Source organism: Theobroma cacao, chromosome 7 (assembly GCF_053813885.1).
Source record: "Theobroma cacao isolate CCN51 chromosome 7, ASM5381388v1, whole genome shotgun sequence".
Lineage (NCBI taxonomy): Eukaryota > Viridiplantae > Streptophyta > Magnoliopsida > Malvales > Malvaceae > Theobroma > Theobroma cacao.
In genome coordinates this window covers 2,361,626-2,378,708 of record NC_142645.1, presented here as the reverse complement: position 1 = coordinate 2,378,708, position 17,083 = coordinate 2,361,626, and the positions used below count along the sequence as shown (strand labels likewise).

The window sequence follows — 17,083 nt, the reverse complement described above, 5'->3', positions numbered from 1 at the left end:
TCAACACCGGTTTCCAAGATTTTAACCGCCTAAGATTAGCTCCAAGAGGTAGACCTCAATGTAGTGGGAAGTTCTCTAGCTCTGCACCTTACAACCTCCATCCAAACATTAAGTACAATACTATCAACACCAACTCCATACGGAAAGCTCTTGTTGAAATTTATTTTACAATCAGACATCATTTGGAAACATCGAAGCACGCTTCTACTATTAACGAGATCCTCCAGTTTTGCCCTAATCAGTTCATCTGCAAAACTATAAGTGAGAAATTCGCCTCCCATTCATACCCATTGGAAATCCCTGACAAAGATTTACGTCTTTCTCTCGAACCACAAAAACACTCAAAGCTTCCACAACCATATTGAAAAGAAAGGGAAAAAGGGGACACCCTTATCTTAGGCCTCTCTTCAAGTTAATCGGATTGGTCCGTAACCCATTAACCAAAATTGATAATTTACCAGTTGTTACATTATCCTCAATCCTCCTCCATTTATCTCCATTAAAATAATTTAAAGGAAGCTTGTTGATCTCTTTTCTGCTTTCAACTTCTATAAAAATTATATCTTGAAATCTTACGGAAGACATTTAAGAACACATACATGAAGTCAATTTTTCATAATTAGTATTCAATATGGTATTAGGTATTATTAATCAGTTCAGCTTTGTTCAATTTATTTATATTTTTGTCATAATATAATATAATAATATTGATCATTTAAGTTTTGACCCTATAAGTGTTCAATAATATACTATGTGTAGCATTTTAGTATGATATAGTTTTTATATTATAACTCTATAATATGTATATAAATATATATTAAAATTTTATTCTAAATTTCTAATGTTTATTTTAAATATTCCTAATTTTTTACATTTTTTTACCAATAGTTATGGATATTTTCATATTTGTCCATATATGCATCCTTTATCTGTAAAATGGTTGGTTGATACGGGTGCTCTGATCCTTTGTTGATGTCCAGTAAGTAGCTAGAGAAATATTTTTGCATGAAAGCCATTAAATCGAGCAAGCAAGTACGTGGAAAATAAATGGACCTCAAGGGAAAAATGATTGCAAAATGACAAAAATAAAAAGGACAACAATAGAAGGATCACATCAATTATTGAAAATTTTCTATATTCTAAATATTTTTGCTAGCCGAAGAAGAATTATCTGTTGTTTCTTTAAATTAGATTTGTTATTTCAAAATTTTTATTAAGAGGCTCGGACAAACTAAGATATCTACGATATTAAGTTATTAATTTTTTAAATATATCTTAATTGATTAACTTTTTAATTTCATTGATAAAATGTTCAACTCCATCACAGTTTATTGATTTTTTTTATAATTTAATTAACTCAGAGTTTATTTTATTGAGGTCTACGTAATTTGTATTAAATTAATATTTTAATAAAAATTTCCCATTATTATAAAATGAACATCAATTACTAGTCCGAGGCCATCACCTAAAAGACCATGTGTAATGGAAAAAGCTAAGCGATAAAAGCTGGAATGGTAATCAACTGCAAAAAGGATAAAATTTCCCATTATTGAAAATAAACATTACTGCTCCAAGTCCATCACCTAAAAGACCAGTATAAAGGAAAAAGGCTAACCGATAAATACAATATAAATACAATTAAATTTTATTTCAACAATATAAATATAATTTCACTGCTTTCTTAATTAATTGACACTTATCACATAATTGGCTTCAATGACATAGTGTTTACATGCCTGGACTATTATCCATACTTATTTACGAACTTATGTTCATGGACTATTAAGTATAATTTTTTTAAAGAAATTACTTAAAAACACTCTTAATATATTTACCTTTTAAATAAAATTTAAATCAAAATATATAAAAATTATGTAATAATGTTGATAGCACATGATGGCCAAAGAGCTTCTAGAGGCACATGACAACTGTGAGCCATGTTGCCAATTTGTCTTGTACCGTAAACCCCCTCGCCCACAATAAAACGTGTCTTTTTTTTATCCCTTCAAACAATGAATGCATTCATAGCCACAATAAAACGTTTTATTTTCCCCATACTAAAACGTGCCTTTTGTCACGAGTTCTTTCAGTATTTAAGCAGCAAGGGGTGGCTCTAATGGCCGCACAAACACTTCCATCCTATCTTCGCAAACAAGAAGGCGTGATCAACAATGGCAGGAAGGGACACTTCAATTGCTTTCAATGTTGATGAAGATGATTACCAGACATTTATCCAAAACCTAAGATCCATACTCTCCTCCTCCATGTCACATGATATCCATGTGCTCATGCCACAGACAGAGCCTGTAAGCTGGTTAGATATTCGCCTAACTTCTGGCGATTCCACCATCATCTTGAGAATCGACCAGAGAAATCTATACGTGCGTGGATATTCAAGAGATATTGAAGACGAACCATTTTGGGAGTTTTCAGATTCATCTCTGATTCCTGGATCGAGACATCTCGCATATGGTGGAAGCTATGTAGATGGTTACAATTTTATTGTTGCAGCCGGCACTACCCGCTTAAATGTTCATCTGGGTTTACCTAATTTGCGAAATGCCATTGCAATCCTAGCAACAACGGAGGACCCGAACTCAACCCAAAACAATGCATTGCAGGATTGTGCTCGAGCACTGTTGGTTCTAACTCAGATGATTGCGGAATCTGCTAGGTTTCAATTAATCACCAACCATATTGTCACAAACTGGTTCGATTCCACACGACTCACTTCGCAACTCGTCCGCATGCAGCAGTCCTTTGGCACTTTTTCTAGTGCTGTCCAACGTGCTGACTTCCCCTACTGGACACCTAATACGCCCTTGCCTAACGTCCCGAACCCTAACACAGCCAACATTTGGACTGTAGGTCAAGCCATTGCCGCACTTGGGATCTTGCTGTATGTCCCACGCATAAGTAGCCGCATGAAACGCCAAGTTCATGTTGATGTTGGCAATGCTCGTAATACGGATATTGCTGTTGATGCAAATGTTTCACACCCGCGTACCTTGGTAAGCATCGAGTATGTACGTGTGAACGATATTGATAGTGAGAATCCTGGTGAGCTCTACGGAACGGTGAAGGTCAAGGACTTCTGGGGCGTTCATACAGTGTATGATCGGAGTTCAAGTAACTATGAGAGCAAACGTCCTGGCGAATTTGCCACGTTGACAGGCCCTTCTACTGCTATTTCGGGCGATGATGTGTTCGTTATTAGCGTTAGTTTGTGGGATTATGACATTATCTCCCCCGACGATGAGATTGCTCAAGGCGACATCGTGTGGGAACCAAGAACTGAGAATATAACTTTCGCCAATTACGACCAGCGTTTAGAGAAGGTTGTGTATGGTGAATATGGCAATGTTACGGTGGGTTTCTCCGTGGTAAGACAAGCTCTCAATGCCACTATCGATGTTTTGCTAATCAACGGGGATAAAGAATCACCGGCGGATGTGTATGGAACAATCAAAGCTTCGCAGGTTATAGGGGGATCATCAACATCCCTAACATTGTTTGAGAAATCGTCCAGTGAATACGTCCAAGTGCGTCCCCATCATTCTATTCCCCTGACTCGTTCGGTTGTGGTAGTACCAATGACTTCCGGGTTAACAATCACGACAGATTTGTGGGATTATGATACAATTTCTCCTGATGACCCAATTGCCCAGGGAAGTGAATACTTTGATGCAGTGGTCGGGACCCAAACCAAGAGCATATATGGTAAATATGGTGAAGTGCAAGTATCTGTCACTTGCGAGTAATTAAGGAAGCAGCACTTCCTTTGCCCAACCTTGCCCACCGGTTGGTCGGTTGGGATACATAGTAAATAAATGGGGTGGGAAGGGGAGGAATATTGTTATACCGTAATATATATATATATATGTCACTTGCGAGGCACTTCCTTTGCCCAACCTTGCCCACCGGTTGGTCGGTTGGCATACATAGTAAATAAATGGGGTGGGAAGGGGAGGAATATTGTTTTGCCGTAATATATATATATATATATATCTTGAATTGTTGGTAGGAGTTGTGTCTCTGTTAGTCGATGGCATCTTGTATCGATTTTATTTTGTTTGGAAATTGGATGTAATGCAAAACCAAATGGGACCAGACAATATGTTACATTTCAATAATAATAATAATAATAAGTTGTTATTGTAACTGTGTCTCAAACTCCAAATGTCAACAATATTCAAGAGAAAATTGCAGACTTTATATCTATATAAAGAACAACAAATTAGTCTACATATTTTGTTTAGAATTGGGTTTAATAGTACCGTTATACATAGGAAAGGATTAACGACGTCCGTTCCACGAATGGTATCATTTAATCATTTATTATCCTAACCCATTGATTTTATTCTTACGTTTCTTTGATTACTATTTATTCATTTTTATCTTTTATTATATTAACAAATTAAAATATTTTATTTGGTTTTACGGGTGTGATGTGCATGTGATGCAATTGTGAAATGCATGGCATAAAATCAAGATAATGTCTAACGAAAACCTTTTATTGATTGTACTTTTCGAATTTGCCCATCATGCTGGTGGAATTCGGGGGTATTCTCTCACCTAAGGAAATAATTGGGGAACTCACCTTCACAAGTTTAACAAGTAAATCCCATCATTGGGGTTGTCATTTGTAAGTAAAAATAATATTTTTCATGAATGCAAATCTATTACAAGCGGAAGCTTTTTATTAAAAATATTCTTTTAGCCCTCCCTTCATGTTGGTGGGACTCGGAGGTATCTTTTCACTTAGAAATTTTTTTGAAGAAACTGGCATTCGCAAGCTCTCTCGGAAAGTCCCATCATCGAGGCTTATGCTCATATACAGAATATGTTTACATGCCATGATATTTAACAATGCAACAATGAGCTGTGATGTATCAATAAATTTCAATAATTCACCTCTTAAATTTCCAGTAACCCCTTTGTTATTTTTTGACAATTATTCGCTTTTGCATGAAATAGTATTTTGCATTTATTATTTTTATCTAACTATATTTATCTTATTATATATATTTTTTATATTTAAGTGTTTATCTCTTTTTGTGATATAAATCCTCTTTTCACCTAAATGCTATCAAATGTTTTATTTTAGAATTATTATTATTTATATATATTTATGGCACAACTTCTTTCCTAAATTTCTTATTAACCTATCTTATTTTTTTTCTTTTTTTTAACTAACTATTCCATTATTTTTGTATATATTTTACTAACATGATAATTTTTATTGGAACTCAAGATTAAAACCCTTCCATTGTACTAGTGGGGTCTTAATTGAAATCTCTAGCCTAGAAAAATTCATTTAGAATCGCGACTTCTCGCCTTTCGAAAGAACATTTCATCATCGGCAATGTATATGATTTTCGGATTGATTGGTATTATATATATATATATATATTTTATTTTATTTTATTTTTTCTTTATTTTTTGAGACCAAACCTAGAAACTTTCCAAACTATATATATTGATCCCAGCTATATATATATATATATTTTACTATTATAACCATTATCATTTCTTTTTTTTTTTGTTTAGAATTCAAATGTTTATCTATTTTTTTAGTAAAATATTCACCTCTTACCTATATCTCTTTTTTAACCAAATATTCTATTCTATTGTTGCCATGATTATTTATTTATGTATTTTACCCAATCTATTTCTCAAAAAGGTAAATACTTTTTCTATTATTATTTTTTTATCCTATTTTAGGAACTTACTTAACCTATTTTTCATGACCACACGTTTTATTATTATTTTCATCTTCTTCCCAACCCATTTTCCTTAACAAAAGAATAAAAACGCCTCTCCCCGATCCTCCAGCTTGTTTCCCTCCCTTTTTTTTTCGGTTGTTTTTGCTATCTTTTCCTTTTGATTGTGGTTTCCAGCTACTGGTAGACCTAAGGTTCTTTCTTGGTTTTTTTTTTTTTAGGAGGAGTTTTTGAGACTTTAGATAGTTAGGTTTTTTGTTCTTTGAATCTGGTCTTTTTTTCTCATGAGTTTCAAAAGTTTTTATAGAGCTTGATTGTCCAAATTTTTGGACAACTCAAAAACAAAATCAGGCTCTTTTGAGCATAATTTCACAAGGCTCTAGGTGAAAGTAAGCTCGGGGGAGGCAGCCGATGGTGCCCCCTTCCCCCAAATCTGGCTGTCCAAGGGACATTAAATGCCCAGTGCAATTGGTGATAATTAGAAGACCATAGGGTGACCATAGGCCTGAAGTGAGTTGACTGTGGGGAGAGAGAGGCTGTGCAAACGTGCAGTCTTTTCCCTTCTCTGTTTTCTTTTTTTATTTATTTTTGATTAATTTTTATGATATATATTAGTTTGTTATTTTATTATTTGGGATAGGTGTTTACAGAAAGGAAACAATTCGAAGTTGATTTTATTTATATGGGTGAGATTAGGCTTGTTATGTCTTAAACAAAGTGTGAAATGAAAACAATTGATTATTGACAAAATAAACTTTTGTTTTGTATGGAAGTTGTCAAATAAAACAAACTTGGTTAAAATAAAAGAGAATCATATTTGTTTATCAATCAGTAGGGAAGCTCATATGGGAGTATATGGGATGACTTTGAGCCAAGCTGCCAATACATTTCCATTGTTCCTAATTTCAATATTATCCTATATATACCTGCTGTTATTACTTTCTCGTTAGATTGTAACTGCATTATCAAAGAAAAGAGAATCATATTTGTTTGTTAATTGGTGAGGGGGAAACTCACATGGGGATATGGGACGACTAATTTGACCCAAGTTGCCAATATTTTTCCATTTTTCCTAGACCTACTCTTATTACTCTTAAATATTTCATAACTGTTTTTGTCCCTCTGTAAAAATTTTTAATTGTCGGAGTTGCTTTTCTTTTCCCTTTTTTTGTTTTTCATCGACGTTGCTTTTCAATCTCAGATCATCGAAGAACGGCTGCTGAATTTGCTGCTGCAGCTTCCAGTACCGTGGGGAACCTGGCAACAGAATACACATCACCTTATCTCCATTGCTTTTTTTGGTTTTGGCAAAATTGTTGAACATTTCAAGAATCAGCGAAACGAACTTGAATTGAGACAAGATTGGGTGAAAGATGATGTCGATGAGGCTCAAAGGCAAACTGAGGTAATTGAGAAGGACGTTGAGGACTGGCTAACAAGGGCAGAGAAGGAACTGAGAGAAGCTCAATGTTTGGAAGATGACATAGAGCGTAACAAGTGTTTCAAATGGTGTCCTAGTTGGGGCTGGCGACACTGCTTAGGTATCAAAGTAGCTAAGAAAGACAATTTTTATCTCTCAACTTTTAGCAGAGACTTGTAATTTTCAACGAGTAGGTCACCAAGCTACTCTTCTAGGATTAGAGTTCATTTCATCTAAGGATTTCATGGCTTCTGAATCTTCGAATTCTGCTTTCAAAGAGATCATGGAGGCTTTGAAAAAGGATGATGTGAACATGATTGGACTATATGGGATGGGAGGAGTGGGTAAAACCACCTTGGCAAAAGAAGTGGGAAACCAAGCCAAACAACTCTTCGATAAAGTTGTGATCGCAACTGTGTCCCAAACTCTAAATTTCAACAATATTCAAAACAAAATTGCAGACTTCTTAGATTTAGATTTTGAAAAGAAGCCTATGGAAGGAAAAACGGAGCAATTGTGGTTGAGAATAAAAGATGTGAAAAGCATCCTTATAATCCTGATAATGTTTGGGAAGAACTTGACTTGAGGGTTATTGGAATTCCATTCGGTGATGACCACAAGGGTTGCAAAATTTTTCTAACCATGCGTCTTCAACAAGTTTGCAGTCGCATGAATTGTCAAAAGGAAGTTCCGCCCAATATCTAATCTGAACATGAAACGTGGGCTTTATTCAAAGATAATGCTGGTCTAAAAGATGTCACTTCCCCCTTGAATGATGTAGCTAAGGAGGTTGTCGGAGAATGCAAGGGTTTGCCTCTTGCAATTGTGACTATGGGAAGAGCTTTGAAAGATGAAATTCTAGATGGGTGGGAAGCAGTAAATCCACGACTAAAAGACTCTAGACATAAAGAGAATCAAGATGTTTGTGGAGGAATCTATAGCAGACTTCAGATTAGTTATGATTATCTAAAAGGAAGCAATAGTCGTTCATGTTTGTTATTGTGTTCTCTTTTTCTAGAAGGTTGTGAAATTAGTATTGACCAATTAACTATGTATGGAATTGGGCAAGGAATGTTCCATGATGTTAACTTACTTGAAGATGCAAGGAGGGAAATGTGTGTAACAATAAAAAACCTCCAAAAGTCAGGTTTGTTGTTGGAAATCAGTAATGAAAGGCGTGCGAAAATGCATGATGTGGTTCGTGATTTTATTCATTAGATGATGTCAGGAGAGGAAAACACATTCATGGTGAAAAGTGGGTTAGAGGAATGGCCTAGGAGTGAAAGCTTTGAAAGCTACACAGCAATCTCATTAATAGAGAATAACATAAATATTCTTCCTCAAAAAATGGAGTTTCCAAATCTCAAAACTCTCTTGTTAGAGTATGGTTATAAATATCATAAAGGCAGTTTAACAAGAGTTCCAATTATGTTTTTTAAAGGAATGAAAGCCCTTAAAGTTTTAGTTCTTTCAAACATCTTGTCGTTAGAAAGACTACAATTCTTAACAAACCTTCGAATTTTATACTTAAAGAGTTGTCGTTTGGAGAATGCTTGGGCATTGGGAAATTTGAAAAAACTTAAAATTCTTGTTATTTTTTATTCTAATATCAAGAAGCTACCTTACAACTTATGGGAATTGACTACTCTAAGATTGCTAGCTGTACGGGACACTTTGTCAGTTTTAATTCCCCAAAACTTGCAACCAAGGTGAGTAGTAGATGTCTTATTATAATCTTGCTTTTTAATATAATTTGTTATTAATCTTATTTGTTTTCCTACTCTTCTACTGTATGAAAATCTGCTCATTTTTTTATTCTTCCCTCAAAATTCCCACATTCATTAACTTTATCTAGATGCCTTACTAAATTAACTTTTTTTAGTTGATGGAAAGAAATTAGTTCATGTAGATCTCAAACCAAATAGGTGCCCCCTTAGCCTTGAAATTTTAGAAACCCAAAGGTATATTATATTTTATCTTATTCTCACAGTTTGATCGCATGCTTAGAGCCTTCCAAGGTGAGGCAATTACATGGAGTTTGCTTCTTTAATTGTTGTAAATGCAATATTTAATAAATTTATAATATAAATCATTATCATTAATGTATAATCATAAGTCATTGAACCATATTCATATTCATATTTTTTTCTATTTTTTGCTTTTTAACCTTTTGTCTTAATTGATTTGCTAGGTAGGGTTGTTAATAATTTTTATTGTTTGCATGTTTTATGACTTGGTTAGATCACTGATAATGCAACTAAATATTCATATTTTATAATTTAACAAAGATAAATTTAGTCTTCTTTGTTATGGCTCTCTAAATTGATGCTTTATTTTTTCTTAATTTTTCTTCACATGGGTATTTACTTCATTATATATATATATATATATATATATATATATATATATATATTGATAAGCCATTCCTTTTATTCATTATCAAAACATTACAGCAGAACACATGACTCTCCCCTGCTGCATTAACAGCAATAAAACACCTTACAGCCCTCAAGTTCGATCTACCAAGCTCTCCCAAGTCAAACCTGATACATATAACCGTGTATACTTTACACCCCCCTGACATAATGATCATCCATCTACAACCCCATTCCAGTCTCCTATAACTACATACGCCATAATGCTTTAAAAACATCTGTTAAACACATATCATCAAAGCATTACAACAGTTGTAGTTCACTACCTAAAAGCTATGTTCCGTAAGTTGCTGCTGACTTTGTCATGGAAAAGATAAAAGATATATACTTCATTATATATCTATTTGTGTGATTAACTTGTTGCTTCTGGTTGCTTAATTAGCCTATATTTTTGTTTAATGTCAGGTTGGAGCGACTAGAAGAGCTACACCTTGATGGGGATATCGAATTGGGAATCACTAGCATATCAAAGCTGTGTTCATTACCCCGTTTGACCTCACTATCACTGTGGGTTTCTTCTACACTTATTCCAAAAAGTTTAGTTTTCCCTCCATTACAAAGCTTCTTTATATCTATAACCTCAAAAGCATTAGATGTTTATAATAAGTATAAAGATCCTTATGATGGGTATGGGACCTCAGTAAGAATCTTGGAAATCAGTAAATTCTCATTGAATGCATTCAGGAAGTTGTTATCGAATGTGGAAGACCTTACTGTTGATAACGACATGGATTACAAAAATATTGTCCCAAGTGCAGATGAAGGGGGACTGAAAGAAAATGTTGAAGACTGCAAGGATTTGGAGGACTTGATTGATGCAACACAAGATAATTAACATAATTTCTTTAAATAAATAAAACATGTTTGTCATATCCATTCCATACTATTTAAATTGGCTGCCATTTATGAAGCCCTCGGTAGGCGTAATAGGCTGCCATTTGACAGCTAAGGATAATTCAGAGGAAAGAAAGAAAAAGGAGAAAAAAATTCTTATTAAATAAAAATAAATTAAAAGTGTGGTATGTACAATATATAAACTTAATTAAATAAAGTAAAAATATGATTAAAAAATATATTTTAAAAAATTAATTTTTATATAGTTAATAAAATTATATATGGATATTCAAATAAAAGGAATATCAATCAATTTTTAATTCCAAGAAACTAATTGATAAAATGTTTAATTAATATTAATAGTTATAATGTAAATGTTAAAATTGATTTCAATTCTTATATCTTCTTATAAAGAAAACTAATTATTTTATTTTTACATGGTAAATGTAATATGCTTATATGTTTATTTAAATAGTTTAAAAAAAATTTATTTCATACCATTACTTTTATATATAATTTCAGAAAAGAAATGAATGAAAGTTGAAAATGTGTAACATAAAACTATTATACTTAACAAAATAAATTAAAATAGGATTAAATAATAGATTTGAAATGTTTATTTAATTTTATACGTAGTATACTTATTTTATAAGAAGTAATATAATGCATGAGAATTATATTCATTAATAAAGAGTATTTCAATTTGATAAGAAAATCAATAATTAAGAATAAAATAGTTAATTTAATAAATTACAAAAAATAAATATGTCGTTGGCTATTTGTATTTTTGAAATTCGGGTTTTTATAAATAATAAAGATAAAGATAAAAGGAGAGATATATATTCGTACCATATAGTGCTGTAGACGACCATGCCTTCAATCGCTTTTGTGCCCTAAACATCAAGAGTATCATAAGGCTTTACACAAAGAAGATGGATAATTTGCCAAGTAGAGACTAAAATAAGTAAATAAATACATTATACTCTTTATGAAATACTAACCGAGTTTTGTGTTAGCACATGATATACATCACTTTCCTCCGACAATCTACACCGTTCACCAGGTTCATTGAGAGATTTTTGCCGAACAATATTTCTTCCCATCTCTTGTAGCAAATCATGCATCCAAATTTTGTTGTTTTCAACTCTTATGAGAGTTCTCTTGACGAGAGCATTTAGTCCAATATCCGGATGATACCCACAGCCATCCAGTATATTTGTTACAAAATCTCTGTCCCACCCTTTGAAGAAATGTGCGATATCTAGGAATATATTCTTCTCTGTTTCCTTTAATCCATCAAAGCTTATTTTAAGACGATTGTGAATTTCTTCCTCATGTTCACTTTTAAGTCTATCTATGGCACTTCTCCATTCAACTGCACCTCTATCACAAAGAAAAGAGCCCAAAACTTCAAGAGCTAATGGAAGGCCACCAGCATATTGCACAAAACTTTTGGAAAGTGACATGAAATCATCTTTTGGTGTATCACTCTTGAAAGCTTTCAAACTTAAAAGCTGTAGGGCTTCGGAGGCATTCAATGTTGTAGGCTTATACATATCATCCACTCCGTAGGCTTGCAATAGATGCTCATCTCTAGTTGTTATGATGATTCTGCTCCCTAAACCAAACCAATCACGCTTTGCAGCCAAGCATTCGAAGTGTTGCATGTTATCCACATCATCAATAACAACGAGAACCTTTTTATGACGTAGCCTACGACTTATAATTTCAATTCCATCATAAACACTAGAAAACTGGAAATTTTCCCCAGGAAATATCTTAGAAAGAAGTTGTGCTTGCAAAGAAATAAGTCTGGATTTCATTAAACCTTCTCGAACACTATCAAGAAAGCATTTACCTTCAAAATCACCAGACATCTGCGTATAAACAACACTTGCAAGAGTTGTTTTACCTATGCCACCCATTCCACAAATTCCTATAATGCGGACATCACGATCTTCCCCAAAGTCTATTTTGTCATACAGCTTATCCAAACGTGAATGAATTCCAATCAAGTTATTAGGAATACTTGAACGTATTTCACATAACTTTGTTGATATCTTTTTAACGATGACTCCAATAAATTCTGATTCATACCTATAAAGTCCAAAAATCAAACAAACATCTTAAATGAGAAAACAGAAATTAATATTTAGTTTATATTATATTAGAAGTTTGCATGGTGCACGTTGCAAATAATAGTCATTCTTATCTTTTTTTTTAAATAATGGTCTTTCTTTACCTAATTTCTTGTCTTTAAAGTTGGAAATCTGAATAGTAAGAAATTAATTATTTTTTAATCTATTTAAATAAACATATTACATGTAACCTATAAAAGCCTATTTGGTCAAGGTTTTTTTTAGCTTAAAAGTTATTATGAAGCTCTTATGAAAAATAAGCTTTTAAAATTAAACTAAAACTATTTGGTAAATTGTTTGATAAAATAAATTATATAAACTTTAATTTTTGTTAAAATTATCATAACGGGTATCCCTGTCATCTTCAATTATCCAATAAATTAAAGCAAAACAAGTTTACTTCGAGTTTATATACGATTTCAGATGTTTAAAATCAAAAAAATCCATAAAGAAACAGAACAACTCTCAAACTTGTATAATAATAGTAGTATTAGATTTTTTGGTGAAGAAGAGAAAAAACCCTTAGATAGTACTTGAATGAAGTTTTAAATTTTGAGTTTTTTTTTCTTAATCTTTGTAAGAACAAAAAAATCTTAAATTTTACTATTCTGTTATTGGGTCTTTTATTTTTTTTCTATTAGTCTTTATAAAGAGAGGTAGAAAAGAGGGAGATTATAATTTTTTGCTGGAGGAGGGTGATTTGCAGAGAAAGCGAGAGAAGAGGGAGATGGATTGAGAGAGAGGGGTTTTTTCTTAAAAATTGGTGTGTTTTTATAAAAAGAGAAGAGATAGCTCCTCTTTGGAGCTTTTCTTTAAGTTTTTTTTTTAAAGAAATTATTCTTAAAAAAAATCTTTTTTTTAAGAGCTTTCTCTAAAATTCTGTTTGTCTTTATTTTTACTTTTAAGACGTAAATAAGTTAAAAAAAATCAGACTAAACAGGCAGTAAGTATTAAATTACCGTATATATTTTTTTAAAAAAAAGACAAACAAATTTCAAAAAAACAAAAAAGACAAACAAATTTCAAAAAAACAAAAAAGACAAACAATCTTAATAGAAGAAGGAAGTACCTATCCTTTAAATGCCATCCATTAATATCAGCCGCTTCAAATAAAGCATGTCGCCACCTTTGTGTCTTATCTTTATTATACTTATTTTCATGTATAGCAAAAGCTTGTTTAACGCTCCCTGTCTGTTTCCGCAAGTCAGATGGATCGACATGATAGAAAATAGGAAAAACCTTATGTCGCCTCTTGTTGGGAAATTGCGGAATTGTCTCTAAAGAATTGCCTAAGATCTAATCCAATCAATAGAATAAAGAAAGAAAGAAATCAAGCACACCCACAAGAACACAAGAATTTACGTGGTTCGGTCTTTTGATGACCTACGTCCACGGGCATAGCAACAGAGAAAAATTCACTAAGAGAAAAATCAAGAAATTACAAGAACAGTCTCAAACTCATAACCCTTATCCCATGTACACCTAAATCACTCTCTTTAAATCTAGGTGATTCTAATTCTTTAACCCCATAGGGTCCTTTTATAGTGCAAAATACAATAACCTTATCTTAATTTAATTAGGAATCTTATCCTAATATAATTAGAAATAGTTATTCTAGTCTAACTAGATTTAAAAACTATTTTATAAGGTATACTAATTTAATTAGAATTAAACAATCCTAATTAAATCACAATTCAAGACTATCCTAACAAATCTCCATCTTAAGCTTGAATTTACCAAGCTCCACCTTACGAATCAATCTCTGTCGACACCGCCATTGCCCCAAAGGGCCATTAATGAGGTTTTCCCTTCCTTCCTATTCACGGCCCAGTATCAGTAAAGTGTTCAAAAGTATGTTCTGTAGCTTCCCCTCCGCCATTTCCATTTGCTCTTCTTTACTGTGCTGTGAATCTTTTTGCAATATGTTTAGGCTGCTCTGGGCACCAGTGCAAAGGTATATCATACTAGAATTCTGCTTTCTCTCCTATACATCTTCTTTCTTCTAGAATTGTTTCACCTGCTGTTTTCTGTGCATCTTGTCTCAATTGCAACTGATGCTGTTGCCAACATTTAGTTTGATATAAGCTTTTCTCTTCAGCCTTTTATCTTTGATATAAGATCATCTTTTGCAAGAACGTTTCGTTTCTATTTCCAACATTTACAATAAATTTTCGTCATTTTTTTTATCAATAATTATGGATATTTTTTATATTTAAAAAAAATTCAAATTCTACATTTTTAATAAAAAATTTATACATCATTTAATAAATTAAATGTTCGGATACATAATTATAAATATTTTATATGCATCCATTATCGGTAAAATGGTTGATCGATATGGTGCTCTCATCCTTCGATCTTATCCAGTATGTAGCTAGAGAGATATTTTTCCATTAAAGCCATTAAATTGACCAAGCAAGTAGGCCATAAATAAATGGTCCATGAAGGAAAAATGATTGCAAAATGACAAAAATACAAAGAACAACGATAGAGGAATCACATCAATTATTCAATAGTTTTTATTTTGCAGTTTTAATTAAAAGGTTGGACAAATTGAAATATAAATAATATTAATTTAAATTTTTTTATATATCTTAATTGATACACTTTCTAATTTCATTTATAATTTTTTTTAACTCCATCACAGTTTAATGAATTATTTTTATAATTTCATTAACTCAAAAGCTAATTGATAAAAGTTGAAAGGAGCGTTAAGCCCAGATTTCTCTTTGAATTTTGTTTTATTTCAACAATATAAATACATTTTTATTGTTTTTTTAATTAATTCACACTTATCATGCATTACAAAAAATTTGGTTTTTTCTGACAAAAAAATTTTGAAGAAAATTTATTTTGATTTTTTCCAATTAATTTTTGATGTATTTCCTACTGAAAAATTTTGTTGAAAATCAGTTGAAATTTTTTTTTGCACACAAAAAAATTATTCTAGCCAAACTTTTCAACGAATTTTTATTGAAATTTTTCAATGAAAATAATCTGTTGAAAATTTGTAGGAAAATTTAAGGTGCCAAAAAGATTATACTTTTGCCAAACTTTTTGATGGAATTCCAGTTGAAATTTTTCAATAGAAAATAATCTATTAGAAATCCATCAAAAAGTTTAAGGAGTTAACAAAATTTAAAACTTGTGAAATTTTTAATAGAATTTTTTATTAGAAAAAGCTATTATCAATAAAAATCTTCCAACAGAATAATCCGTTGCAGAATTTTATCGATATTATTATTTTTAAAATTTTTTATTTAAAATATATTAAGAATTTTTTAAAATTTTATTAATTTTTTATAGAAATATATGAATAAAATTAAAATATACATATTGAGTTTTATAATGTTATAAATTTAAATATGTTTTCTTTTGCTTATTATTTTTAATATACCTTAAAAATTTTATTAAATCATAAATTATAAATTAATTGTTTCAAATTCATTAACGTTATAAAATTAAAAAATTTATAAAAATAACATAATAAATTTTTTAATTTTATAAAAATAGATGATAAAATTTAATAATATATTAAATGAAAACTATTAATAAATCAAAAGTATTTCCAAGTTTAGCCACGTCTTTGGATGACAAGTGAGGAGCTTTACTAAATAAATAAGTCATAGTCTATCACATACATATATACACATTAAATAAATAAAAATCAAATTCAAATTTTCAAATAAATGATGTATAGAGACTTACTAATACAATTGAGTGACAATATTCATATATATATATATATATATATATATATATATATATATAGTTTAAGGATTTCTTAAAATAAAATAAAATAGAAAAGGAGAAAAACAAAAAGAAAGGACAAAAGCGGGGCCCAATGACAATGAGGGAAGCAAATATCTAACAAGATATTTGTATGTACCTAGGAGATAGGGTCAAGTCTTCTTCCCCGAACTCCGTTCTCTGTTTCTGTCTCTTGTTCTCTCCATTGAAGATCAACTGACGGCTGAACTCACTTTTTTCTCTCTGGCCTTGCTCCATCCCTTGCTGACTACTCTCTCTCTCGCCATTCGTTCTCATGGCGAGTCTTCTTTCTCTCCTTTGATCTATTAATGTATATCTATTGTTTCTAGGGTTTTGTTTCTTATCTCTGTTTGGAGAACTTTGGCTTTAAACCCCGCAAGGCATATAAATTAGGATTATTTAGGGTTCCTTTGATTGTTTTGATTAATGGGTCTCTGTTTATTTCTTCGAGTTTCTTTGGTTCTTGATCTTGAATCTATTTTTTCCCCTTTCTCAAGTTGGCTTCAAAGGCATAGTGCTTACATGCCCGGACGATTACCCACACTTCATCTACGAGCTCATATCATTAAGAATAATTTTTTTAAGGAAATGAATTAAAAAAAAGAACAACTTTAATATATTTACCTTTTAATAAAAATTTAAATCAAATATATAAAAATTATATAATAATATTGATAGCACATGATGGCCAAAGAGCTTCTAGTGGAGCATTTAGCACATGACAAGTGTGAGCAATGTTGCCAATTTGTCTTGTACAGTGAA

The 17,083-nt window shown here is 31.7% G+C and overlaps 2 protein-coding genes and 1 pseudogene across 2 annotated transcripts; 2 read left to right on the top strand and 1 right to left on the bottom strand.

Annotated features, from left to right (window-relative positions):
• The first annotated feature begins 2,113 nt into the window (after positions 1–2,113).
• Positions 2,114–4,161, top strand: LOC108663963 (uncharacterized). Its single transcript, XM_018129882.2, has one exon. The coding sequence runs from the start codon at positions 2,172–2,174 to the stop codon at positions 3,759–3,761; it is 1,590 nt and encodes a 529-aa protein (XP_017985371.2). The 5' UTR covers positions 2,114–2,171; the 3' UTR covers positions 3,762–4,161.
• A 2,690-nt stretch (positions 4,162–6,851) lies between these two features.
• Positions 6,852–10,413, top strand: LOC108660459 (disease resistance protein At4g27190-like; annotated as a pseudogene).
• A 52-nt stretch (positions 10,414–10,465) lies between these two features.
• LOC108663962 (disease resistance protein RPV1-like) lies at positions 10,466–16,587 on the bottom strand. The gene is made up of 5 exons (XM_088808226.1): positions 16,534–16,587; positions 13,620–13,846; positions 11,414–12,509; positions 11,262–11,305; positions 10,466–10,523 (listed from the first exon to the last, which is right to left on the bottom strand). The coding sequence occupies exons 1-5, from the start codon at positions 16,585–16,587 to the stop codon at positions 10,466–10,468; spliced, it is 1,479 nt and encodes a 492-aa protein (XP_088664352.1).
• Between the last annotated feature and the right edge of the window lie 496 nt (positions 16,588–17,083).

Excerpts from the sequence above, each read along its gene's own strand:
- LOC108663963 (XM_018129882.2), top strand. The coding sequence starts at position 2,172 with ATGGCAGGAAGGGACACTTCAATTGCTTTCAATGTTGATGAAGATGAT.
- LOC108663962 (XM_088808226.1), bottom strand. The coding sequence starts at position 16,587 with ATGGCGAGAGAGAGAGTAGTCAGCAAGGGATGGAGCAAGGCCAGAGAG. Across the intron at positions 13,847-16,533 it reads GCAAGGCCAGAGAGAAAAAA|ATCTTAGGCAATTCTTTAGA; the intron begins GTGAGTTCAGCC and ends TGATTGGATTAG. Across the intron at positions 12,510-13,619 it reads GGATGGCATTTAAAGGATAG|GTATGAATCAGAATTTATTG; the intron begins GTACTTCCTTCT and ends TGGACTTTATAG.